Source organism: Eutrema salsugineum, unplaced genomic scaffold (assembly GCF_000478725.1).
Source record: "Eutrema salsugineum unplaced genomic scaffold, Eutsalg1_0 scaffold_19, whole genome shotgun sequence".
In the NCBI taxonomy this organism is placed as follows: domain Eukaryota; kingdom Viridiplantae; phylum Streptophyta; class Magnoliopsida; order Brassicales; family Brassicaceae; genus Eutrema; species Eutrema salsugineum.
In genome coordinates, this window is record NW_006256838.1 from 1,415,397 (window position 1) to 1,440,319 (window position 24,923).

The window sequence follows — 24,923 nt, forward strand, 5'->3', positions numbered from 1 at the left end:
CACAATGTTAGAAAGAGATACTGAAGCATTTGCGGACCGGAGTTTCTAGTTTCTACCACGGAAGCTAAGCAGAATTGGATGAATTTGACATATATTGAGATGTAATTATCCTGATTTTTATCTCTCATTAGCAATTGAAAAAAAAGGCCAAGATCTTATATCTAATTATTTTAAACAATTCAGTTCAAGATTACAAAGCATAAAATGTAATTATTTACAGAGAAAAAAAAAGATCAGATCAGCTTAATTTGATGATGATCTATTATTGCTAAAGCCACCACTTTTCATCATCTGAAGAAACTCCTTGTAATTGACTCTACCATCTCCATCTTCATCCACTTGCGTAATCATATCTTTACAACACTCTAGGGTTTTACCTTGCTTGAGTCCCAAGGAAGCCATTACAGACTTCAACTCCTCAACGGTAATATACCCATCACCGTCTTGATCAAACACATTGAACGCATCTCTCATATCCTCGTCCACTTTTTCTTCGACAATCGAACTGTAAAGAGACTCAAACTCGTGTATGTCTACACATCCATCTCCATTTGCATCCATCTTCTGGATCATCTGGATCAGATCTTTTTCTGGCATGAAGATTCCTAGATTCTCTAAGGAATCGTTTAGCTCTTCCTTTGTAATGCGTCCGTCTCCGTTCTTGTCGAACATCTGAAACACTCGTTTTAGATCCACCGGGTCCGTTCTCGCCGGAGATTCGGATTTCGACGGTGGTGGGTTCTTGTCATCGATGATCCAAGAATGAGGGAAAAGAACTCTTAGCTTCTTGGGGACCAAACAGAGAAGAATGGAGTTGAAGAGATTGTAGAGAAGAAAGACTCTCACCATAACTATTGGCTTTGTTAAGAACAGAGATAGAAAGAAAACAGAGCTTTGATCTTCTTTTACACAGAGAAACTTGAAATGAAAATTGTCTCATATTATTTTTTATAGAGGGGAAGAGAGAGGGGGATGGATTAAATATTAATAATTGTTATGGGGAAAGATCTTGCTTCAAAATCTTTTTTGGTACAACTGTAGATTCCATTAATTAACCTAGAAGTTACCTCTTTGCTTAGTAGTCTTAACTTCTTCTTTTTTTTCTTCTGGAGTTTAGTAAAAAAGAACTAAAAACTGAATAAGTACAAGTGATCAAAATACATTTTCATACAATATCCAAGAACTATCATAAAGTTAGCTAAGAGTATTTGTAACTTTAACACTAGAGAGTAAAGAGTAAGACTCTAAAGTCCTTTTTTCGGTTAAAGTCGATAGTCTTTCTAAATAAAACACAACACTTAATATTATAAGGAACTTGTATATAATAATACTATTCCACCTTATATTTGAGACGATATTTGTAATATTATTTAGTATCAATAGAAAGTTACAAAGTAGATCTAGGTGTAACCAATAATAAAAGAGTTAAAAACACAAGGTAAGTAGTTGGGAAATATTAATTTCTCAAAAATGGAGGAATGGATACGCGTGAAGAAGGTAGAGAGGGTTTAAAAAATGAATGGTATTCAACTATTCATTTTTGTTTTCTTTAATAGAATAAATGAAAATGAAAAATATTCATTTAACAAAACGCGTTCTGATAGATGATTATCAATGTTTGATTCTTGTCCCCATTTATTGATCATTACGTTAAAACATGAATATTAGTGCATAATCACATGTCACCAACGAGAGACGCCCGTTTGAATAAGACCGTTAAGTCGTATGAATATTGAACCAGGTAAAATACATACTATTGTACAAAGTTAACGTAGTCGGCCGGACGATAGTGGATTCGGATCAATGAAATGAGAAAAAAGAACATATTTTTGGTCATTCATTTTTTTATTGGAATGATTTAATTTCCCAAAAAATGGCATCTTATTGTATGGATGGATCTACTTGTGCCACAACAAAAGAATGGCAAGTATTTATATGCACAAAATAGTGGAAAACAATCAATATAACATTCTAAAAATTAAAAATAAGAAAATACGAGAGACAAATTTCCACAAACTTTGTATATATAAGTAGGTATTCGATGATTTATACAATTTTATAGAATAAAGTATAGTATACATTATAAATACTGTGTAGATTCTGACGGGTGTGTAAACCTGTAAGGGGATCCAATACTGCTGTTATAGTTGTCTTCCAGCTCATCCAGAGTCACTACTACTCATGCATGATCCTTAATTCGAATTATTGTTTATTTATTCTAACAGTTACACGTCAAATAGCTAGTTAATTAAGTATCACAACATCATCAAGCAATTATGATTTATTTTTGTTTCAAAATATAAGTTATTCTCAGTTTTTGATACAAATATTTGATAAAATTTTTTATTTTTTATCTTTTTAGCTTATTAATTATTGTGAACACATTATACAGTATATTAATGAAAGATAAAACAGAAAATTAAAATGTTTTTTTAATATATGTGAAAAAACCTAGAACAACCTATTAAAATAGAGGGAGTAACACTTTTACAATTTTTTTTTTTTTTTCAATATCTTGGTTATCAATACAGTTGTTGTAATCGTGATTCGTGATGCCCAAGCTTCCCTATACTTGTCAGGGGAAAACATGGCAGAGAAGAAACAAGAGAATAAAAAATGGGCTTAAAGTAGGCCCATATAGGCATAAGTCACAGAATTTGAGTTTTAATTTGAGGTCACAGAATTTGAGTTTTTAATTTGAGGTCACATTTTGAAGAAGACATAAGTGGGCTCTTTTGAGTGGGCTCTTTTGAGTGGGCTCTTTCTGTCTGCTTCGTACCTGCAGATTTCGAAATCGTACCTCATTTTTTTCCAGAAATCTTCTCACACTTTCTCGGCAAAATTCCCGGAAAAGCGCCCCCCTCGATCAGGACTTCAGCAGGTTTCTCTACGAATAATTTGACTATCTCTTTTCTCTTTTTTTATTTTCTTTCAAAAATTCCGTGTTCTTTCGATCTAAATGGGATTTAACTCTTATCATTCTTTAGTCAGTGTTAGTCTCTTAGGTTTTGATGTTCTGTAACTGGAGGAAGCATTCTCTTTGCATAAATTTTCTGTCTTTTCTATCTCTTTAATCTATTCCCTTTGCAGCTGAATTTAGTTTTATATTTTTTTCGTCATTCCGATTATGTTGTAACTTCTATTCATTGTCCACTTGGGGAAAATCGTTTTATATTGCTTCAAATTTGTGACCGTTAGGGAAAATCTTGAAGGTTGTATTTGCAAATGTCTCTACTTTGGTCTTTCTTTGTTTCATTTTCCTAAAAAGTGTATTACTTTTTGAAATGCTGTAACTATAACAGATGGTCAGGAAAGAGGATGTGGATTTCTATTGCGGATTATCGAGAAAAGAGCTTCAGAGTTTGTGCAAGAAATATAATTTGCCGGCTAATAGATCAAGCTCGGATATGGCTGAATCATTGGCTTCTTATTTCGAGGTATTCGTTTTCTTTTTCTTGGTTCTTCAATATTTTTCAGAGAGAAAACTAAATATGGCCGAGGAAGAAAGAAAGTCCTTAGCTTGGAAATAACCTGATATCATCATTAATATGCATCTTCATGCCTTGTTGGTTTGATATTTAATGTGGCCACATGCCCTGTTCTTTCTCCTAAGGATTTTCCTTGTTTGGCACCTAATCATGTGTTGTTGTATCTAACAGTTGCAGAAAAATAGTTGGAACTCGGTAGGCTTTGGGGTCGCTGGGAATCAAGTTAGTTCAGCTACAACTTCTAGAGCACCAGCAAGTAGAACATGTGATGCGAAAAGAGGTTTGGCGAATTTACCTATGTTGCATTTCTCTTGTTTCATGTTATCAAGCTATTTATGAAGACTGGTTAAAATGTTATTGCAGATTCTTATGGTAATGAATTGGATATAAGCCGAGGAGGTTGTTTTCAAGGTACTGTGGCTAGAGAACCAGGCTTTATCCTTGGGGAAAGTACACAGTATCAGGTTCGATTTAATTTCTTTTGAAAAATGTCCATTTGCATGAAACTGAGGTCCGCTTACAGTCGCTTGCATGAGTTAGCAGTAGTTTACACTTGTTGGTTACCATCAAAAGACTTGATAAAAGGCGCCACTTTTCCACTTAATGGAAATGGTACAAGAGTCATATCAATTATAATTTCAAGGAACTTTGTAGATATAGTTGCATATATTTTTTTGTCCTTTCTAGTATCTATGGTTACTTCTGCGTTTCTGGCCAAAAGTTCCAATGTCTCTTAAACTTCTCTGTGGAAATGCAGGAGCGAAATGGTGGTTTGATTGATTCTGAATGTGCCCCTCCATATATGAAGAAATTGAATGGAAACGGCCCAACGGATTCTCGGCTGGAAAATAGAATGAAAGAGGTAGACAGTGGTGGTAGTCATAGTTCGTCTTCGTTTGAGTTTCATGTCAGTTTGGAAGAGGGTATTAGCCTTTCCGTTGATCTAAATTTCAATCCATCAGACTGGATTAATAGCATGAGAGACGAGGTCAATGTATGTGATAGCATGCGTCGCAGAAAATCTCCACATCCTGATCTTGGCATTGATAATGCTACAAAGTGTAAGAAACAGAAGAGTTCAGGGCAAGACAAAGATGGGCATGTAAGGAAAGAATCATCTATAAGTCCGGAAATAAAAGACAATACTCAAGTACCCTCTGATCATCATTCCAATGGTGAACGGTCTCTAGCATCATCTGCTGCTATACAACCATGCAGCAGAAGCAGTGCGGGCTCAGACACTTGCAAGGAAAAAGATGGGCTTAACTTGTCCATTCCTGATTCTGCAGGACCTGGCCAGATTGTATCATCTTGTGTCGAGTCGTATAACAAAAGCTGCTGTGTAAATCCAGGTGACTTGGACTGTGTTAATCTTCCTGGGAAGAAGTTGTCAAGTGAATCTGTTATGGTTGCCACAGAGCAGAATCATCCAGCTGGTGATATCCTTATTGAAATTCCGGAAAATCCATCCATGGAAAGATTTCAAAAGGTCGTAAACTCAAGTACTGCAATTTGTCCACGGGGAGCTGGTTCTGAACTATCATCATCAGAAGCAGAGGCGTTTTCACCTCGCAAGACCAGTAGATCCTCAAATATCTCTTCTTCAGAGCTAATCGTCGATAGAGAGTCTAATAGCTATTCTGAATCATTCAAGTTCCTGTATAATGGAGGCAAGAACAGTCTGCCACCAAATACTGAAGAGCAGGTAGAACACCATAGTTGCAAGCAATAAACACCTGATTTAAGTGAAGTCTTAAGTGAACTTTTACACATTCACAGGAAAAGAGCGAAGTTTTAAGTGAGCAGGACTTTGTTTTGATGGTGAAGCATCCGCTATATTGTAAGATAGTGTTCAAGTGATAGGAGAACTGCTATTATACCTGATGTAGTGATAGTCAAGAAATGGCCTTTCCTCTGATCAAGAGGTTTTTACTGCTGTTTTTTTTTTTTTTTGAGGTGTGATTTTGTGCTCTCTATATATCCATATCATAGAGAATGATAAACCAAAAAATCATGAAGTATTTATTTTTCGTTGCTGGCTTGCACTTAGGCCATCTGAGTAAATGGAGATTCTTTCGAGAGCATCTGTGTGTATCCAATGTGTGTATATATGATCTTGTTCCTTAGAATGTGAGTAGCACGTGACTGGCAGATTCTCATCCGTTGGATCTGAACCAAATAGTTAGTTGAGTTTATGATCTTTAGAATCAGTAAAGGTATCACGTCAACTTCAAAAAATTCAGCTTTGAGAAGGAAAAACATATGAATCCAGCAACTTAAGAGAGAGAGAGAGTCTTCTTTTGCGTGTTTGAAGTATTGAGTCTGAAGAGGACAAAACATTTCTTTTGGGAGGCACAAGGAGATTAGGAGGAAGAAGACAAAAGAGGATGTTTGTGACTCGCGTCTCGAGAGACAAGAGTTAAACAAAAATATGTGCATGAAACCTCATAGAAAGTAGAACCCCCCCCCCCCCATTACTATTTGTATATAATAGTATAAAGTTTAGAGATTCATCTATGTTTCGGTTTGCACGAAACCAAACACGAACGGCAACGGCGCAAGTAAACTAACAAAAGTAAACCCATTTAAAAACGTTATTTTTTCGATTTGTAAACAAAAAAGTGTTTTAGAGGAAATAGTTAATGTCTCATTGATTCGTGTGTTAGTCAACTCCAATGTGCATAGAGATGGAAACTTGATATAAAACGTTTGGGTTTGATTGCACAAATTTGGGAAGAATTGGGGGAAATCAGAATAAAAAAAGAAAAACGAGAAAGCAGAAGAGAAAATTTGGTAACAATAACTCACATATTAAATAGCTTCACCTACATTTGCCATTACTGAGAAGCAGCAGTTTTGGTCGCATTTAATGCCCCTCAGTACTACAGGACACTATGACAAGCTCCATGACTCTCTCTCTCTTCCTCTCTCTCTCTTCCTATCTGGGTTTCTCAAGATTTCCATGAGCTAATGCTGAATGTATAACTCTAGCTCTTACTTTCATCACTCAATTTCTCTCTCTACACTTCTTTTTTAGTCGGCTAAAAAAAATCCAGTTCACGAATTACTTGGAGGTGCTTCTTTCTTGGGTTGGGAATTTCGGATAAGCTTTAAGCTTTCAAGGGCCTTTTTAAGGATGTTATGATGTTATTGCCTTGCGCTCTGGGATCTGAAAGGGGTAAGTGTTTTTGTTTTAGTTGCAGAAGAATAGAGAGACAAGAGGTCCTTCTTTGACATTGTTGTCTGAATTAGAATAAGAATTTTTCCGCTTCAAGATTGTTTCCTGAATCTTCGGAGGCTTGTCTTCTCATGGTTCCTTTGTTTCTTCGACACTAATTCAGCTCTCATTGCCTGGAATTTTCAATTCTTTTAGATGTTGCATGCCCTTGGTTGCAGTAAAGAAAAAGGTTTGAGTTATGTGGAACTTCTTGTGACTTTTTTGCTAACTACCCAATCTATGGAATGTCTCAGAGAGTGAAGAGAGTAACTAAGAAGCGTGTGGGTTGACTTTGAAAAGAAGTATTTGGTTTGTGTGTATAGAAAGAGAATGTTTGAAAGGAGAGCAAGGGAATGGAATCTCCTTGCAAAGCTTGTGCTTTTCACTAGTCTATGGCAGCTTGCTTCTGCTCTTGGCTCGATGTCTTCAATTGCAATATCCTACGGAGAGGGTGGCTCTGTGTTCTGTGGTCTGAAATCTGATGGTTCTCATCTTGTGGTTTGCTATGGATCGAATGCAGCGATCCTCTATGGAACTCCTGCTCATTTCCAGTTCATCGGTTTGACGGGTGGAGATGGTTTTATGTGTGGGCTTCTGATGCAATCTCATCAGCCATATTGTTGGGGAAACAGTGGATTTATTCAAATGGGAGTTCCACAACCAATGATCAAAGGAGCTGAGTACTTAGAAGTTAGTGCTGGAGATTACCATCTCTGCGGTTTGAGGAAACCGTTAATGGGAAGACGAAAGAGCGTTTCTTCTTCTTCTTCTTCTTCCCTTGTTGATTGTTGGGGATACAATATGACCAGAAACTTTGTCTTTGATAAGGAGATACATTCACTCTCGGCTGGCTCTGAGTTCAACTGTGGGCTGTCTTCAAAAGACAAATCTGTTTTCTGTTGGGGAGACGAGAATAGCAGTCAAGTAATCACTTTGAGCCCAAAGGAAACAAAGTTTCAGAAGATTGCAGCTGGTGGATACCATGTATGTGGCATTCTTGACGGGTTGAGTTCTCGAGTGCTCTGTTGGGGAAAGAGCTTAGAGTTCGAAGCTGAGATCTCCGGGACCTCCACGCCTGAACAGATTCTTGATCTTCCACCAAAAGAGCCACTCTTAACAGTGGTCGGTGGCAAGTTTTACGCTTGTGGAATCAAAAGCTTTGATCACAGTGCGGTTTGTTGGGGCTTTTTCGTGAATAGGAGTACACCTGCTCCTAAAGGTGTCGACTTTTATGATCTTGCTGCAGGGGATTACTTCACTTGCGGAGTTCTCTCAGGGAGTTCTATGTCCCCGGTTTGTTGGGGTCTTGGTTTCCCTGCTTCTATCCCTTTAGCTGTCTCACCAGGACTCTGTATAGACACTCCTTGCCCGCCGGGAAGTCATGTACTCGGAAACCGAGACAACTCGCCTTGCAAATCTCCTGGCTCTCACATTTGCTTGCCCTGTAGTACCAGTTGCCCTCCTGAGATGTACCGGAGAAGTGAATGCACAGAGAGTTCTGATCAGGTTTGTGTTTATAACTGCTCCAGTTGCATCTCCCCTGACTGTTCCTCCAACTGTTCGTCTTCTTTGACCGGTGAGGGCAAATCAAGAGAAAAGTTTTGGTCACTGCAGTTACCTATTGCAACTGCAGAGATTGGCTTTGCTCTGCTTTTGATAGCGGTTGTGTCCATAACAGCGGTTTTATACATTAGGTACAGATTGAGGCATTGTAGGTGCTCAGGAAGTGATGCAAGGTCTTCTAAAGATTCAGCTTTCACGAAAGATAATGGCAAAATCCGTCCTGATCTTGATGAGCTGCAAAAGCGCAGGAGGGCTCGTGTGTTCACTTACGAGGAGCTTGAAAAAGCCGCGGAAGGATTCAAAGAAGAGTCAATAGTAGGGAAAGGGAGTTTCTCATGTGTGTACAAAGGCGTGCTGAGAGATGGAACCACTGTAGCTGTGAAGAAGGCGATAATGTCATCTGATAAACAGAAGAATTCAAATGAGTTTCGCACGGAGCTTGATCTGTTATCAAGACTCAACCATGCTCATCTGCTTAGCCTTCTTGGCTACTGCGAAGAAGGAGGAGAAAGGCTCCTGGTTTACGAGTTTATGGCACACGGCTCGCTGCACAACCATCTCCATGGAAAGAACAAGGCCTTGAAAGAGCAACTAGATTGGGTCAAACGAGTAACTATTGCTGTTCAAGCTGCAAGAGGAATCGAATACTTGCACGGATACGCTTGCCCTCCTGTCATTCACCGTGATATTAAGTCATCAAACATTCTTATAGACGAAGAACACAATGCTCGAGTAGCTGATTTCGGTCTCTCCTTACTCGGACCTGTCGATAGTGGCTCTCCTTTAGCAGAACTACCAGCAGGCACTCTCGGTTACCTTGATCCTGAGTACTATCGACTACACTATCTCACAACCAAATCCGATGTCTACAGCTTCGGAGTCTTGCTTCTCGAGATCCTAAGTGGAAGGAAAGCCATTGACATGCACTACGAAGAAGGAAACATAGTAGAATGGGCGGTTCCTTTGATCAAAGCAGGAGATATAACAGCAATCTTGGACCCGGTCTTGAAACAACCATCTGAGATTGAAGCTCTGAGAAGAATCGTGAGCGTGGCCTGCAAATGCGTGAGGATGAGAGGGAAAGATAGACCATCAATGGATAAAGTGACAACAGCATTGGAACGAGCGCTCGCACAGCTAATGGGGAATCCGAGCAGCGAGCAGCCAATATTACCAACAGAAGTAGTTCTTGGTAGCAGCAGAATGCACAAGAAGTCATGGAGGATCGGTTCCAAAAGGTCGGGTTCAGAGAACACGGAGTTTAGAGGCGGGTCGTGGATAACTTTCCCGAGCGTGACATCATCGCAGAGGAGGAAATCATCGGCGTCTGAAGGAGATGTGGCGGAGGAGGATGAGGACGAAGGAAGGAAACAACAAGAGGCGTTGAGGAGTCTTGAAGAGGAGATAGGACCAGCTTCTCCTGGACAAAGCTTGTTCTTGCATCATAATTTCTGAAACGAAGTGTTTTTTCTCCAGCTTTTAGCGACGATGACATATATATAAAATATTTACTCTGATGTAAAATGTGTTTGCAAAGCATGAATGTAACAAAGAAAGACACAGAGAGAGAGACTCTTCGAGGAAGAATGTATCAAGGTTCTTTTACTAATTATTACCAAGTTCTTTTGTGATCTTCCCTAAAGAGTGAAGACGTTCTCAAGAGTCTATTTCCTCTGATATTTTTCTACAGTGAATACGTAATAAATTACTAAAAGGAGAAGAAAAATTAAAAAATGCCCACACGCAGGATCGAACTACGGACCTTCAGTTTACAAGACTGACGCTCTACCACTGAGCTATACGGGCTTTTCGTTTCACAAGATTATGTAGCATTTAAATAGTATAATACAGTTTTGTTTTTGCTTGTTTTAAAAATCTATCAACTTGTGACATATTATTCATAATGATCAAATTTGGGCAAACAAATATAACCAACCGACACCAATATCGGTTTTTTAATTTATCTCCAATTTATCACTATACTGGCTCCAGACATAATGTTGTATTTAATTACAAAGGCTACGTACCAAAACTGAAAGTGTCGGTATTTCAAATACCATATTTGTTTACCTCATCATTATGGAAGACTTTTGATATAGAATGAATTTTTATTGTATGAAAAAAGAAAGGCGAGAATATATGAACCAGCTATTGTATATTTTCCTTGATAGTATCACATATTTGATATACAAATTGATTGTCAATATACATGTGTCAAACAAATCTATAAACTTTCCAATTTTTGTGTGTTTTTTATATTATGAATTAACGCATATTCTATGAAACCTGCTCAATAGAAAGAGTTAATCTACACTTTCCTTGATAGTATGACGTAATTAATACAAAAATTGATTGTAGATATGCCGTATGCGTATGGGTCAAACAAATATTTTAAACTTTCCAATTTTTTTGAACTTTCTACTATAGTCAAATTCACACATCTTCTATATATATATATATATATAGCTTTTTCTGTTTATAAGTTCTCATTAGTTCTACACAATCAAAATCTACAAAACAGTTTTTTCTTTTCTTTCATATCCTCAACAATGAATCAAAAACAAACCACAGTGATGTTTTTCTTGTTAGCCTTAATTTCAGCATTGGTTTTCAGACAATCTAAAGCATTAGTGGGACATGAAAATTGTGAAACAACTGCCATAGATAACGTGCCGGGATGTTATGATGCACTAAGATTAGCATCAGATTCAGATTTCAGATGGCTATCAAAAGATTGTTGTCAAGCAGTGAGCACATTTCTTGATCCTTGCTTTTTAGTTTGTTATCCTGGCAAATCTTATCCTATTCATTTCTTTCAATCTGCTTGTTCTCTTAAGTTTCCTGGATCAAATTAATGATCCATTTTCGTGTACTTTTCACGATATAATGAAATCAATAATATTTAGTTTTTAGTTTTTTTCTTTTAGTTATTTTCATTATGGTATTGATTCATATGTTAACTATGCAAATGAAGAATTCTGAAGAAGACAATAATAATCTAGTCAAAAATTATCTTAATTCTTGATAATAATCTCGTAAAAAAATTATCTTAATTCTTAGCAGTGTCATATTCAAAATTGAATTCAACAAAATTAAAAATTCATCAGTCATGTACACAGAGAGAGTGGCGTATAATTATCGTGATTTTGAGTGACGTATAATAATTTCTCATAGTCGAACAAAAATAAAAAGTTGCTCTTTTTTTTTTTTTTAACTCTATTTAGCTCCAAACAGAGGGGTTTCTAAATTGAACAGCCATTGCAGCCAGCAGAAATCTGACAAGTTCTTCTCTTTGCACCACTTTCTCCCTCTTCAATTCAAGGTGCCGAACCTGCAAAACGCAAATTTCCGGGTCATTTTCACAGTTTTCTTCTTAGAGAATTAGGCAGATTTTTGACTAATAAGGCTTAATCACAGGTCGTATTATTACCTTAACAAACTCTATCTGATTTTGAGTCACACCAGACTCTGTGATAATCAGTAGACATTTGATATCATGTTCGTTTGCATATTCATACTGCTCTGTAAGACTTGGATCAGGTGTTGGAACAAACTCAGCCTGCCAAAACATTGAGGCGCGTTATTAGATGTTTAACACAAATGATATTTTCAAACAAATTTAATGAAAAAGATACATTCAAGCTTTCACCTTTATACTTCTTTCCCATAGTTCTGCAACTAGTTCCATGCGCTGCACCAGTAAACCGCCACCTCCTCTTGAACAAACAAGTACAATGGTGTTGACTTCATTTCTGCAGCTCAATACAGATTATGGAGGAGTCAGGTGTTTCTATTTTATATTATGAAAAAGGTTGCAGAAAGTAACAACGCACCTAATAGGCCTTAGATCCATAGGAAGATGCTGAAATATTGTCTCCAGTGCAAGACTGACGCCAACAGCACCAGGGAGATTCATTTTCTGGATGCAGTAACAGAAAGAAAAAAAACCAGTCAATAACCTGTTTTACCATTTCACAGTGACACCAATGTAACTCCTCTTCATGCAAGATGGATGTATATAGAAAGAACTTACATGTTCACGATCACACACTTGATGAACCAAATAATCATAACGACCACCAACAGCAAGTAAAACGCCATCATTAGATGTCCCAGTGCTATTCTCTTTTGTTAAGAATACCTGGAAAAACATTGTATTAGCTTGGGAGTTGGCAGCAATTAGAAGGATACTAAATTTCATGTACCAAATCTTCAAACGTCTTCACTAACTCTGATACTGATAAACAGGGTTTTGCTCATATAAGAGCTAATTATATGAGAATAAATTTCTTACTTTTTAGATCTTCATCTTGTAATGAAATACGATTTTCCGTCAGACTTTAACCAGACTCAATCAACACGCTAACGTTGTCATTAACTAATCATCTATGAAAAACCCATCTCTTCTCTTGATACCAGAGTAGGGATATCAATCATTATAAACGACATTAAAAATAGAAGATCCAAAAGCCTATGAAATACGCAAAAGAAGCTACATTGACTTGTACCTGAAAAAACAAATTCCGGTGATAACTTTCAGTAGGTGGCATCAGAGGATCAATATGAACATGCTCTTCTATTCTCCAGACTCTCAAGTAGGTTAATAGGTTTGACAACTCATCAAGTGCCTTGCGTGTAGGTCTATCTGCAGCCAAGTGAAACCAATAACAATCTGGTACATGATTTAGGGGGAGCAAAGGTTAGGTCGTACCAGCACGAAGAGCACCCCTTAAACGAGGAAGAGCTTGATCTGCAGCTCCACAAAACCTTGAAGCAACAGTCTGCAGCCTATTGACAACAGCTTCAGGTAACTTCAACTCCTGGTAAGCACGAGATTTCGAGTAAGACATAGAAAACTATCAATATTGATATGGCAACCATGTAAAAAGGTTACTGGCCTCAAACCTGCAGAAGTTGACGCCTTATGAAAACCCATTTTAGCTTCCGCTCAGATGACTGAGGACGCAAGGATCCCATCATGGAAAGAAGCTTCCAAGTGGAAAGCAGGAAAATGAAATAGTCAAGGTACTGATAAAAAAATAAAATAATAATACAATGACCTTTAAGTGACAGTAACCATACCTCTGCAACCTTTCGCCTATGCTCGGCCTTAATTCCTGCCCAGGACCAAATCGCATCCAGCAAATCTCCATGATTCAAATGAATGTCACAAGATCCGCGATGAAAGATGTGGTTCGTGATGTCCACGATCACCTGCCAAGTTGGTGGATTAAGGAAAGTGCATAAGGCAGGATGCCCATTTAAACTAAAGATGAAAAGATCTTAATAATAATAAGGAAATTCGACTAGGCACCTTGAGAACTTCTGCCTCTGTCAGGGATGTTGTACCTCCAACAATGTCAAAGTCCGCCTATTGGCAATCAAAACATTTATAAACAGAGAAACTAAAAGAATGCCAGCATTCATTAGAAGGAATGGTGGGGGGAAGTATAACAGCAGTGTCTGAGCCCAGTACCTGAAGACACGGATTTGGTGGAGAGTGACCAATTGCTCTTCTGTACACATGAGATATTTCATATCGCTTGAATGAGGATTTCTGCTTTGCAAAATTGAAGTGTGCCAAATTAGATAAATAAAGCAAAACAGGAAAACCACAAAAAAGAAAGAAAAAAAACAATCTCAAGGGAAGCTATGACTTTCTCAGAATAAAGATCGAATTAAACTTTAATTTGAATGAGTTAACAGTACGCTATATGTGTAATTAGCAAAACATAGTCTCTTGAAAACTTAAGCATTCTTGATTCAAACAACTTGAATTTTTGTGAATTAGAAAATTTCCCCTGGCATCTTACCAGTTGGTTCAAGATTAAACCTAAGCATCAACCGAACCTAAACGAACTAGAGAAGATCTCAAATAGAAAGTAGTACCAATTACAACGTAAGATGATGTCAACTCGCGATTTCACTAAATATTGTTGCGAATTTTCCATTGCCAATTTTACACTTTGTATAATTGTCCTATGTACATAAAAAGCAGAGCAATATAAGACAGTTTTTGGTCCGTTTTAGTTAAACTTCACATTCGATTTGGATTTAATCTTATAGAGAAAAGGAATATATAAGCACTTCTTTGTTCAACATACAACACACAGAATAACCACATAAAGAATAGAATGGGACCTGATTTACGCTAATCCAATGCACAAAAGGCAGTCGTAGCTCATAGCATAGTTCAAGCATGTCTCCTCCATTGGTCAAAAGTTTTACAGTTTTCCTTTAAAGGGAAGATAAAATTAGATCAAAATTTAGTATGCATGAAAAATGATGGACAGTAATAAGTAAAGAAGTATACCTGCTAAACTGGGGACAATCGCCAAGCAAACGCATCGGGATGACCTCTAGATGCTTCGCACAATGCTGCCTAAAGACTTCCTTTGTGATTTCAATAACGTAATCACGAAGCTCAGTTTCCATCTCTGTGTATTGAGCATAACTATCATCTGCGCAGACTCTTGATCTGCTAGACTGATGGCTTTTCATCTCTAATACTTCTTCATCAAATATCACTTTTACTACTCTATCATAAACACTTGAATCCTCAGAAGTTTGCATTATTCTTAGAATATCTGAAATTCAGAAAAGAAAAGTTACTCGATGCCATCCGAAAGAAGACCAAATAGAGGATGCTAACTGAGAGAATAATTAACATGACATCAAATAAAAGATAACACACACACACACACACACACACACACACACACACACACACTACTAACAATAACTTGAACTTTATAAGTTATGAGCGAAAGACTAGACAGATGAAAATACGAATGAACAGAAATTATAAACCTCCAGTTTACGAATTGTAACTTCAGCTGAATAGAGACAGAACAAGACAGGTGGTAGTAGAGAACTTACTATCCAGTATCTCAGATTCCATTCTGGGAGGAAATGCGTGCTGAAGAAGTTCTGTGGCAGAGGGGCGATCAGATGGGTTTTGAGACAATAAACGCCGCAGTAGAGAAGCCTGTTCAGGAAATTCATTCACCCAATTGACAGGTAGTTCTCCTTTCAGCTTCAGATTGGTTAAAATGATGTGTCTTTCCATGGCGGTTCCAAAAGGGTGCCAAAGTTCAAAGAATACAACCCCTAAGCTATACATGTCAGCCTGCAATTTAAAGCATCATTTAGAAATACAAGGAAATAAGAAGAAAGTATATATTCAAGCATTTTTTGGATAAAAATCAGTTAATGCGCTAACAGCTACTAACCTTTTCATCAATCTTAGGCCAACCTTGCTCAATTTCAGGAGCTGTGTAAAAGTAAGTGCCCGCTTGACCAGTACTTTCAACTCCGCTTCCACCCACATCCATAGAGAAACCCCCATCTTGATCCAACTGTTCCAGCTTCAAGAACTTTGCTGATAACGTAGAAAAAATGCATGTATAATTAGTTTTTGGTTTCCATATAATAGCCACATAATCATAGTATAATGAGATGACTAGGTTGATTCTTTAATTCCAAGACTTGAACAACATAGTCGGTACAATTCATACGTCATAGTTGGATGATCAAACGCAAGAATCCAGCATGGAATCTACCTTCGTTACATTATTAGAGAGCTTAAAACCTAACACAGAGAGTCATGTGAACACATAACATACCAAGAAATTTAAGCAAGGAAAAGGATTAAGTAGGGAAGCCTACCGAGACCAAAATCCCCAATTTTGACATCATTCCGGGCGTCAAAGAAAATATTGTTAGGTGTAAAATCCCGGTGAATTATTCCTTGTCCATGGATATGTGCTAAGCCTTCCACAATTTGCCGAATTAAATGCCATGCAAAATCTTTGTCGAAGTGATTATATGATTCAAAAACCTGACGGAGAGTCCTTGAATATAATACGAACAGACAAAGTAAGAAGAGGAAAGACAAGATAGGAACCAAAGCTTAGACTACAGAAAATAACAGAGTTATACAGATCAAGGATAAAATGTACAGATCCGCAAATATCAGTCATTTTAAAACAAATTACTGTTCCTAAATTTGTCTTGTACCACTAGAGTATGTGAGTGAGTAGGCATAGGACACTAAGGAACTTAGAAATAACTTAGATAACTCCCGCTGTCAAAAATCAATATGTTTCGAGAAAAACCAATGGTTATATATATGTGTTTCAAAAGCCCAGGAGATGGGTGCAGTCAAAGCATAAGAGTTAAGATTGGGCTTTTAAACCCTTTACCTGGGACAGTACTCCATTTGAATATATAGATAAGTAGACTCCAGCTTATTGTCCTGCTCAGGAATTTCAGTTGACACAGCACCCGAGTAGCTGAACATTGAACTCCCTGCAGTTTTTGATCCCCAATTTGCTCCAGCATAAGGATCAGCAACTCCAGTTTCGAACCACGCCTAAAATAGGATCGTTAACAAACACTTAACAGTCAAAAGACAGAAGCAGAAATTGGGTGCTTGATAAGGACTTGATAGAAATAACAATATATACTAAATAGGTACAACATGGCTGGTATCCAATATGACATATCTCACTGAATGTACTCAGTAATCAGTAGAAATCTCAGAATAGCGGAAAGGAACTTTACCTGATAGTAACGTACAACATGCTGATGCTGCAAGCGGGACAGTGTTGCTACTTCTCTGAGTAGCTCCAACAAGCAGGAACAGTTTTAGCATCATACTAGATACAGAGTATAATATGCTCACTACATACATCTTGCAGGCATACCATTTAGCTAATATTAACAGGTATCTCACTTACCGAACTATCCGGTTGTTGACAGGTATCTCTTTGTCCTTCAGTCGAATCTTCTTCACTGCATATTGTCTTCCATCCAGTTTATTTTTGCACAACACAACGTGACCGAAACCACCTTGGCCTGCCAACAAATATTTCAGCAGACAGCAAGAAGGAAAACTACTTTACACTCTAATTAAAATCGCAGAACAAATAGAAAAAGGTTGAGAGAGTGAACATAACTTATGCAAAGACAATTTGGAAAAGAAGTTAATACGTAAATAAATAATTAATGAATAATATCTCATCAGTCCTTGTGCAAAGAGGCCACTAAATTTGATCAAGTTCACACCATATCTCTCACTGACATAAATCCACATTGACACAAGAAAGAGAAAGAAAAGCATAATGGAAAATATACCAAGGGGTTTCAACTCTTCAAAGTCATTGAGATATCGTGAGCTTGGGAGTGACGCATTTGGCTCGCCAAAATCAGAAGTTGGCTCCCAAAACTGAGGAAATCTGGTTGAGGCCTAAAGATAATATCAATAGGATTCATTATTTGAAACTCAAATAAATAATTAATAACCATTAAGTGTGCCAAGGTATACGTACCATGTTTTGATTAAATACATCTTCGAAAGTTCTATTGAAGTCTGGAGATGATTTGGAAGCTAAATCTAACACCCCTTCAGACAATATCTGAAGTAGTTTAAGAAAGAATACTACCATTTAACAGGGTTTTGGGAAAAAAGGAAAAAAAAAATCTTTTAATATGATGAAACAATTATTGAGAACTGATAAATGAAAATTCAGATCAGGTAAAAGACGTACGCCAAGCTGATACAGTTCATCAGTTATCCGTGGCAATGCATCAGCCAAATGCCCTTTGGAAGAGCACACAACTCGAAGTAAATGGACCTGTTAGAGTAAAAATAAGGTGCTTAGATAGAGCTACATTAATCTTTCATACATGTAGAAAGAAAATAAGGAGATTACCATTAGTAGATCCATCTTGCTAATCTGAGGCACTTGATCTTGAGCTGACGGAACAGAAGACCATGACCCCAGCGACTCACTCTCTGAGTGATTGTTGTCATCTTCAGTTGTATCAACTTGAAGACTTGATTCCTGCTAAAAGAAACAAGAATTCTAAAATATGTAGCACTTCCCATTATACCAAATTTTAAGTAGTGTCTCATATGTAAAGGATCACCTGCTGATTTTTTTGTGCACATATACAGTTTAAAAGGGGAGTGATTGAGATAAAACAGATAGACATACCCTCACCTTCTTCTCATTTTCGGTAAATTCAGATTCAACACCTTCAATGGAGTTACTTGAGTCAAAGGAAGAGGTATCATCAACATTACCCCCTTGAAGAGTATTTTGTTTGGCAATGGGAGAAGGCAAGGGAACTTCTTCTTTAGCGTTGTCTTCAAATCGCTTCAGATTCTTGTCCAGCTTCTCATGCGAAATTCTTGCAGTGTCTACTGTGTGGGATTGTACTGTAGAAACGATTCCCCTACTTTCATCTGGATTCAGACTCCAATTTGTTGAATCTTCTAATCCGCTAAATAAGTCTATAAAACCATATACAAAAGGTCCAACAGAACAGGATTTTGCTTTATTTGAAGGCATAGCTTCCTCGATGAACTGAGCGCTATGATGTTCAGTCGAGCATGGAACCTTCAGAAGAAATAATGACATAATGTATTTACAGAAAGAAAGACCAATGCCAACACATAAGAGATGCAGTATAATCAGACACAAGGATAAAGTTGATAAATTGAAAAGATTACAAAACAGTAATTTGGGTGAATATACTTACAGATTCTTCAGCAAGACTGTCAGGAATTATCTCCGATAAAAACTCTTGAGCAGCCTCCACCAAGTTGAATATCATAACCCGACCTTCACGAGCATTGGAATTTGCCTGCGTAAAATATAATATTTTTTTAAGTACCTTATGTCAGCATAGAGCACTTCTGAATTCTTACAGACCACAGAGTATATCAGTATGAAAATCATTTCTAATAGTCCAAATTTTGAACTGCTATGTTTAATAAGAAAGAAAAGGTGGGCAAGAATACAAAAAAAAAATGAAAATGTCATGGAATGCATCAATACAATACCTGGTCCTGGAGAAGGGATAAAAGCTTGTCAGCATCAGCAGTTGCCAACCCTTGTTCTGGAGTAATCTGCAGCTTAGGGCACTTGTAAGGATATCCTGGTAAGCATCTAGAAGGAAAACTTAGTTAGAAGGAGTAATGAAATATCAACATGTTAACTATGTATAGATACAGAGAGAAATATACTCACCTAACAATAAGAGTAGCAGAAATGTTTGTGTCCTCATATCCCATATCTTTTGAGTAAGGCCTGCTCGAATTACAAAGAGCAAGGTGAATCAGAAGCATTTCATGCGTAAACCAGAAACATCACAGCGGGTAAACCTGAATGCAAACACACGGTTGATCAGAAGAAAACCTGAGTTTAATAACTATTTGAGGAGGCGAGCGCGAATTCGAAACAATATTGCAGTCCTCTTGAAATATAGCAGAGCTGAAAACATGGAAACAAAAAAAACGATCCTCATTATTAGAACATTAACATAACACATCTTCCATGGCAACTTTTTCTCCCAAAAAAAGAAAAACTAATTCTCACATTGCCTCGATAACCAATTTTCACACAAATCGAACCAATAAACAGTTCCGACTTACAGAGCAGTGATCTCCTCGGAGAGCAGTTCGTTCTCTTCATCATCATTAGATCCATGGTCCTTTAGCTGACCTCTTCTTCCGTTATTACCTCCTCGTTTCTTCTTCTTCTTCGAACTGCGACCCATTCCCTTCAGCCCAAATCAATCAGAAACAATTTCTCCGATCCTCACTCGAATCACCACTACCAAAAACCCCAACTCCCGTCTAATTCGTCTCTCGCCTTCGTCTCTCACAACTCCCGCCAAACAATCTCGATCTAAAAATTTCAAAAACCTACCGATTAGCTTCCTTTATACATATATATTCCCCCCAATACGGAAAATTTGCTCTTGGCGGATCGTTTATATAAGTCTCAATAACCAAAAACCTTCGACTGCTCTTCAAAGATGGCGCCAGCAGGACCAAAAAAGTAGACACTCTGATTCCAGTCCAGCAAAGACGTCTAAACGGCGTCGCATTCAGTATCAATCGAATAATGGGCATATCGATACCCAATTATCTATAAACCCATTAAAGGCTCGTGATGATAATTCTTTTGTCCAATTTTTTTTCTTTTCCTAACAATAACCATATATATTTAAAAATCTTACATTAGCGAGATTACTTTCATAGTTTCATTCAATAAAGAAAACGAGAGAAATGACGTAGACATAAGTCAATCATCAAAAACAATATAGTACTTGTATACATTAATATTCTTAGAAATTAGTGAGAGAAAAAAAAAAAAAAGCAGGAAAAAAAGTCTTAGAAATCTTTTTCCTTTGAAATAAAAAATGGAAAGAAAGTATAGAAAAAGAGAATCAAACCTGACCCTTAAGTGACCAATCAGAATCGACCCCGCCTAGTCCTTCCTGATTTTCCACACCTTATCTCTCTCTCTCACTCTCTCTTCTTCTTTAAACTCTCCAACTTCACTCTCTCTCTATCTTCCTGACGTGACCTCTCTCTCTCTTCCTCCATCAATGGCGACCACAAACTCTCTCCACCACCACCACCATTCCTCATCTTACCAACACCACCGCCACAATCTCCATTGCCAATCTCACTTCGGACCAACTTCTCTCTCCCTCAAACAACCCACTTCCGCCGCCACTTTCTCTCTCATCTGCTCCTCTTCTTCCTCCTCCGTCTCCGTCGTATCCGCCGCAACCACCACAAACGCCTCCGCCTCAACCGCCGTCACCGCCGAAACCGCGACCAAATTCGATGTCCTAGCGACCCATCTGATCAACCAGGATTTCAGGAAAGCCGACGAGGAAACTCGGAGATTACTCATCCAAATAGCCGGAGAAGCCGCCGTGAAACGCGGATACGTTTTCTTCTCCGAAGTGAAATCAATTTCGACCGAAGATCTCCAGGCAATTGACAATCTATGGACTAAACACAGCGACGGGAGATTCGGATACAGCGTGCAACGCAAAATCTGGTTAAAGGTCAAGAAAGATTTCTCTAGATTCTTCATCAAAGTTGAATGGATGAAGCTCCTTGATACAGAGGTTGTGCAATACAACTACAGAGCGTTTCCTGACGAATTCAAGTGGGAGCTCAACGATGAAACGCCTTTAGGACACTTACCGCTCACAAACGCGTTGAGAGGAACGCAGCTTCTGAAATGCGTTTTGAGCCATCCCGCGTTTGTGATAGCTGGTGATGATAATGAAGAAGCAGACGAAGCTGAAAATAGAGTTGGGCCTAAGGAACCTAAGAAAGATACGAGAATGTTTAAAACAGATTACAGTTTCTGATGTCTTTTTTAATTTATTTTTTTCCGATAATTTGAAAGTATAAACGAATCTCTGTAATCAATCATCAATTAAGTGGATTTTCTTTCTCTTCAATGACGGTTTCATTGGGATTATGAATGTGTGAACACAGTCAGATCATTAGTTAATGAATAAAAAACCATCAGTCTTTTCTTGGTTGATCAATGTGTGAAATTTACAAGTTCTGCAGATATTAAGATCACGAAACTAATGAATTCATTCTCAGACAGATCAAAACTGAAACAACTTTAAACTCCAGCGGTCCAAAAAAGCCCTTCTCTTGTTCGTGTCATCTGTTTTGATTTGATGAAAGAAACCAAAGTTGTGATTTTGGCTCTGTTCAAGAAAGCTGCACCTCAATGTGTGAAAAAGAACTAAAGGATACGTTGTTGCTTCTGTAGCCTCGTAGTTAATTCTCAACGTAGGCCACACAAGTCACAGTTGATGTGGACAGATGCTTCCTATCATTGTGCGGTTTTAAATGAGTGAACGTTTAGTCATATGCATAAATATAGATATATCAAAAATATATGTTTTCTTCCACCCATGTGAAAACATGTCATGATCAGCAAAGGAATCAGAGTTTTGAAGTAGCATTCCAAAACCGTTGCGAGAGGGAGAAATTTATTGATATAATCGATTCTTGCGCCTTCTTCAGACTATTTGAGCTAGAGTCTGGGGAAAAAGAGGGATCTTTAATCACTTCCCTTGGAAAAAAAAAACTCTAAAACTTAATTCCATTAATATCTGTTTTGGGGTACATGCATGTGTATATAAGAAGGGGAAAATAAATGCACAAGTCTCAACAATACTGACTAGTGTCTAGGCACATGGACAGAGTCTTCGGGTATATTGGTGTGAACCGTCACAAGAAAGCATTGATTGTGTCCGGGTATACAAGCACGCCCCTGGATACTGAAAACCAAGAAAATAAACACACACATATAGAATCACTTAGTTTATGATCAAGATTTAAAGGTTAAGTCAGGAGAAGCAATGTGAATGAGATGTTTCACTGAGGATTCAGAAACCTAAAGCGCACATAAGAGAAGATAGAAGATGGAATACCAAATCTCTGGGCGCATCTTCGACAACTTCAGCAGGCTGGTCAGCCCCGGCACTTGCTAAACAGGAGCCCTTGCAGGTCATGTATCTTTGCATACTGAGTAAACAAAAAACAGGTGAACATCAGACTGTGAGATTTGAATCTCTAAAATATGCCTTGATGGTTGGCTTAAAAGATGACTCTGGTAACTTACACGTCACATTGGTTTAGAAGTGAGAGTTTATTCATCACACACAATTGTCCACGTGACTTGCAAACTGCATCGCATGAATCTCCTTGACTATGAACCCAAGTCAATAAAAAGAGTCTAAGAATATGGTATCCACAAATCATCCTGGTAAAGAAGTGAGTGTGTTTACCTTCCGACAATAACGTCAATGCCAAGAAGTCTTGTCTCAATTTGTGTAAGATTAGCCCCTGTTTCAGTTATATAATGAAAATGAAAGGTACAGTATTTTGACATTTAAACGATATCTGAAAGAAAAAAGCAAGCTAACCTGACGCATTTGATGTCAGAGAAAAACAATGGTGAAACTTGCTGTGGTATGCATTTTCATGAACCTGGAAGTTTCAGGGAAGAAAGATTTACGTCTTTACATTTTCATGAGCAATTCCATCATTTTCAGATAAAATTTCAATTCCACACTAAATTGCTCCACTTCATGACATAACATCAAGAAACTTGCCAAGATAGGAACAAGAAACCAATTCTAACAGAAAGAAAAACAGTAAATCGCTTACCACACTCTCAGAATTATGGCGGCATCTCCCGGCACAAAAGTCAAATACAGACCTGTATGTCCCTGCTAAAGAGGAAAAATTAGTGACCTTTCAAATTCAAAATACATCTATGCGGTTTTAGAACCGGAGCTGCTGTACAACGACAAGTTACCTGCTGTAGCCGGCTTTGCAACTTTTATCTTAACCGCCTTCTCAAGCAGCGTCTGCAGAAGATAGAATATCCGTGAGCAAATAATAATGAAGCGAGAACAGAGAATAATCTGAAAAGAGTAACCGAAAAGAAAAAGAAGAAACGATTCCATAGAATACCCGGTTCGGATTCAAGCAGCAAGAAACGCAAAACTCATAAGAGCTGCAGCATTGTGAAAGTAGGTTGCATCCACTTCAATTCAAGCCAAACAACAAAACAAAGAAGTCTGATTAAGAACACATTAGTCTAAAAACCGATACTTTCTCAACTAAAGGCTATAATTATCCTCTTAAAATGACTCACTGACAAGAGAATCGTTCTCCTTTCCAAGGACAACAACGTGTTCGAGAATCCAGTGACAGAGCATCACACACATTGCCTGCAACAATAACCAGTCATGCTTTAAAAAACCAGTCTTTCTCGCAAAGACTCATGTCCATAGAGATTAAATGGTGTAAAATGAATGTTTAAAGAGTGAATTGGAAGGGCAATTGCTGACCTTCATCATCGGAGATCAAATACCTTCCTTGGACAGTTGTTCTGCAACTCCGCTCTTCTAAAAATCCGATATCCTTCCTTCAAAAAATTCAATCGAGATCTAAAGGAAATGAAAATCAAGCGAGACAAACAGGGGTACGCAATTCATAGAAACAAAGATGTTACACAAAACTAATCACCTGATTGCGGAAACTCTCAACGGAAATAAGAAACCCACGAGTTGTAAAAGAGCGAGGAACAAACTAAATGTCGACATTCTTGTCGGAGAAAGAGCGAATCTTTGGACCCAAAATTACATTCCGACTAAGAGCACTTTAACGCCTTCGGTATAAATGCAATTTGATTTGGGTGTTTTTCTTTTAATCAGATCGAATTGTTTTTTTTTTCCGGAATTGAGGAAATTCCCAAGCCAAAACCCGGTTCCGGTTCTATTCCGGTTATCTTCGATAAAGCTCTAATACCCCAAAAGAATCTCTGAATATCAGAAGATGGAGAAACCGAAAAAAATCGAGATTATTTGTTTTAATGCAAATCAAGTTAATATTACAAGGAACCAACTAGGATAAATAAAAACTTGCATTATCTTCTTCTACGTTGCGAAATCACCATCGCTCATCACCACATAGACATAATATTTTCTCATTCTAATAGTAAGAAAATGAAGAAATTTTAAGTATATCATGGATTAAAACCTAATTTTTTCCCATCATAATTTAAGATTGTAATATTTTGATACAAAATAAGTTATTCTTTTATTTTTGATATTTTTATTTTGAACATAAATAATCATTATGCATAAGTTGTTCAAAAAATACTTTATTTTTTGAGTCAGATATATTTAATCCCAAACATTTTGTGTTATGATACAATATAATATACTATCTTATTTTTGGTGTCTTTCAGTCGAATCTAAACAATTGATCATTACATGTGCATCAATTGTTCAGATATGAA

The 24,923-nt window shown here is 37.6% G+C and overlaps 7 protein-coding genes and 1 non-coding gene across 13 annotated transcripts; 4 read left to right on the forward strand and 4 right to left on the reverse strand.

The window, feature by feature from the left end:
• Window positions 1–243: 243 nt before the first annotated feature.
• On the reverse strand, window positions 244–915 carry LOC18020245 (calmodulin-like protein 4). Its single transcript, XM_006402624.2, has one exon. The coding sequence runs from the start codon at window positions 847–849 to the stop codon at window positions 244–246; it is 606 nt and encodes a 201-aa protein (XP_006402687.1). The 5' UTR covers window positions 850–915.
• A 1,906-nt stretch (window positions 916–2,821) lies between these two features.
• On the forward strand, window positions 2,822–5,551 carry LOC18020246. Of its 2 annotated transcripts, none has more exons than XM_024156967.1 (5): window positions 2,822–2,881; window positions 3,303–3,437; window positions 3,660–3,768; window positions 3,852–3,952; window positions 4,246–5,551. In XM_024156967.1, the coding sequence occupies exons 2-5, from the start codon at window positions 3,303–3,305 to the stop codon at window positions 5,218–5,220; spliced, it is 1,320 nt and encodes a 439-aa protein (XP_024012735.1). In that variant the 5' UTR covers window positions 2,822–2,881; the 3' UTR covers window positions 5,221–5,551. The 2 variants fall into 2 exon arrangements, with proteins under 2 accessions (XP_024012735.1, XP_024012736.1); XM_024156968.1 differs by lacking the exon at window positions 2,822–2,881 and adding an exon at window positions 2,965–3,212.
• A 793-nt stretch (window positions 5,552–6,344) lies between these two features.
• Window positions 6,345–9,892, forward strand: LOC18020247 (serine/threonine-protein kinase-like protein ACR4). Its single transcript, XM_006402626.2, has 2 exons — window positions 6,345–6,666; window positions 6,960–9,892. Exon 2 carries the CDS (start codon window positions 7,036–7,038, stop codon window positions 9,721–9,723), a length of 2,688 nt encoding a protein of 895 aa, XP_006402689.1. The 5' UTR covers window positions 6,345–6,666; window positions 6,960–7,035; the 3' UTR covers window positions 9,724–9,892.
• Window positions 9,893–10,002: 110 nt separating this feature from the next.
• Window positions 10,003–10,074, reverse strand: TRNAT-UGU. Its single transcript has one exon. It is a non-coding gene; the product is annotated as a tRNA-Thr (tRNA).
• A 743-nt stretch (window positions 10,075–10,817) lies between these two features.
• On the forward strand, window positions 10,818–11,123 carry LOC18020360. Its single transcript, XM_006402627.1, has one exon. It carries the CDS (start codon window positions 10,818–10,820, stop codon window positions 11,121–11,123), a length of 306 nt encoding a protein of 101 aa, XP_006402690.1.
• Window positions 11,124–11,426: 303 nt separating this feature from the next.
• On the reverse strand, window positions 11,427–20,155 carry LOC18020361 (eIF-2-alpha kinase GCN2). 5 transcript variants are annotated; one of them, XM_024157049.1, is made up of 30 exons: window positions 20,079–20,155; window positions 19,712–19,967; window positions 19,476–19,550; window positions 19,308–19,367; window positions 19,121–19,226; window positions 18,817–18,921; window positions 18,270–18,674; window positions 17,985–18,116; window positions 17,820–17,906; window positions 17,601–17,687; window positions 17,407–17,518; window positions 17,010–17,127; window positions 16,834–16,888; window positions 16,473–16,642; window positions 15,937–16,121; window positions 15,501–15,649; window positions 15,148–15,397; window positions 14,582–14,855; window positions 14,410–14,503; window positions 13,745–13,825; window positions 13,583–13,639; window positions 13,351–13,482; window positions 13,174–13,257; window positions 12,980–13,088; window positions 12,777–12,913; window positions 12,302–12,409; window positions 12,102–12,187; window positions 11,918–12,020; window positions 11,699–11,827; window positions 11,427–11,599 (listed from the first exon to the last, which is right to left on the reverse strand). In XM_024157049.1, the coding sequence occupies exons 2-30, from the start codon at window positions 19,834–19,836 to the stop codon at window positions 11,489–11,491; spliced, it is 3,726 nt and encodes a 1,241-aa protein (XP_024012817.1). In that variant the 5' UTR covers window positions 19,837–19,967; window positions 20,079–20,155; the 3' UTR covers window positions 11,427–11,488. The 5 variants fall into 5 exon arrangements, 4 of the variants coding, with proteins under 4 accessions (XP_024012817.1, XP_006402691.1, XP_024012818.1 ...); XM_006402628.2 differs by having other exon boundaries at window positions 18,276–18,674; window positions 19,712–20,082; XM_024157050.1 differs by having other exon boundaries at window positions 17,985–18,119; window positions 18,276–18,674; window positions 19,712–20,082.
• A 454-nt stretch (window positions 20,156–20,609) lies between these two features.
• On the forward strand, window positions 20,610–21,549 carry LOC18020362 (tetrapyrrole-binding protein, chloroplastic). The gene has a single exon (XM_006402629.2). It carries the CDS (start codon window positions 20,674–20,676, stop codon window positions 21,454–21,456), a length of 783 nt encoding a protein of 260 aa, XP_006402692.1. The 5' UTR covers window positions 20,610–20,673; the 3' UTR covers window positions 21,457–21,549.
• A 603-nt stretch (window positions 21,550–22,152) lies between these two features.
• On the reverse strand, window positions 22,153–24,299 carry LOC18020363. The gene is made up of 11 exons (XM_006402630.2): window positions 24,149–24,299; window positions 23,971–24,047; window positions 23,775–23,850; window positions 23,591–23,663; window positions 23,433–23,484; window positions 23,282–23,343; window positions 23,038–23,101; window positions 22,900–22,957; window positions 22,734–22,820; window positions 22,543–22,636; window positions 22,153–22,389 (listed from the first exon to the last, which is right to left on the reverse strand). The coding sequence occupies exons 1-11, from the start codon at window positions 24,223–24,225 to the stop codon at window positions 22,297–22,299; spliced, it is 813 nt and encodes a 270-aa protein (XP_006402693.1). The 5' UTR covers window positions 24,226–24,299; the 3' UTR covers window positions 22,153–22,296.
• Between the last annotated feature and the right edge of the window lie 624 nt (window positions 24,300–24,923).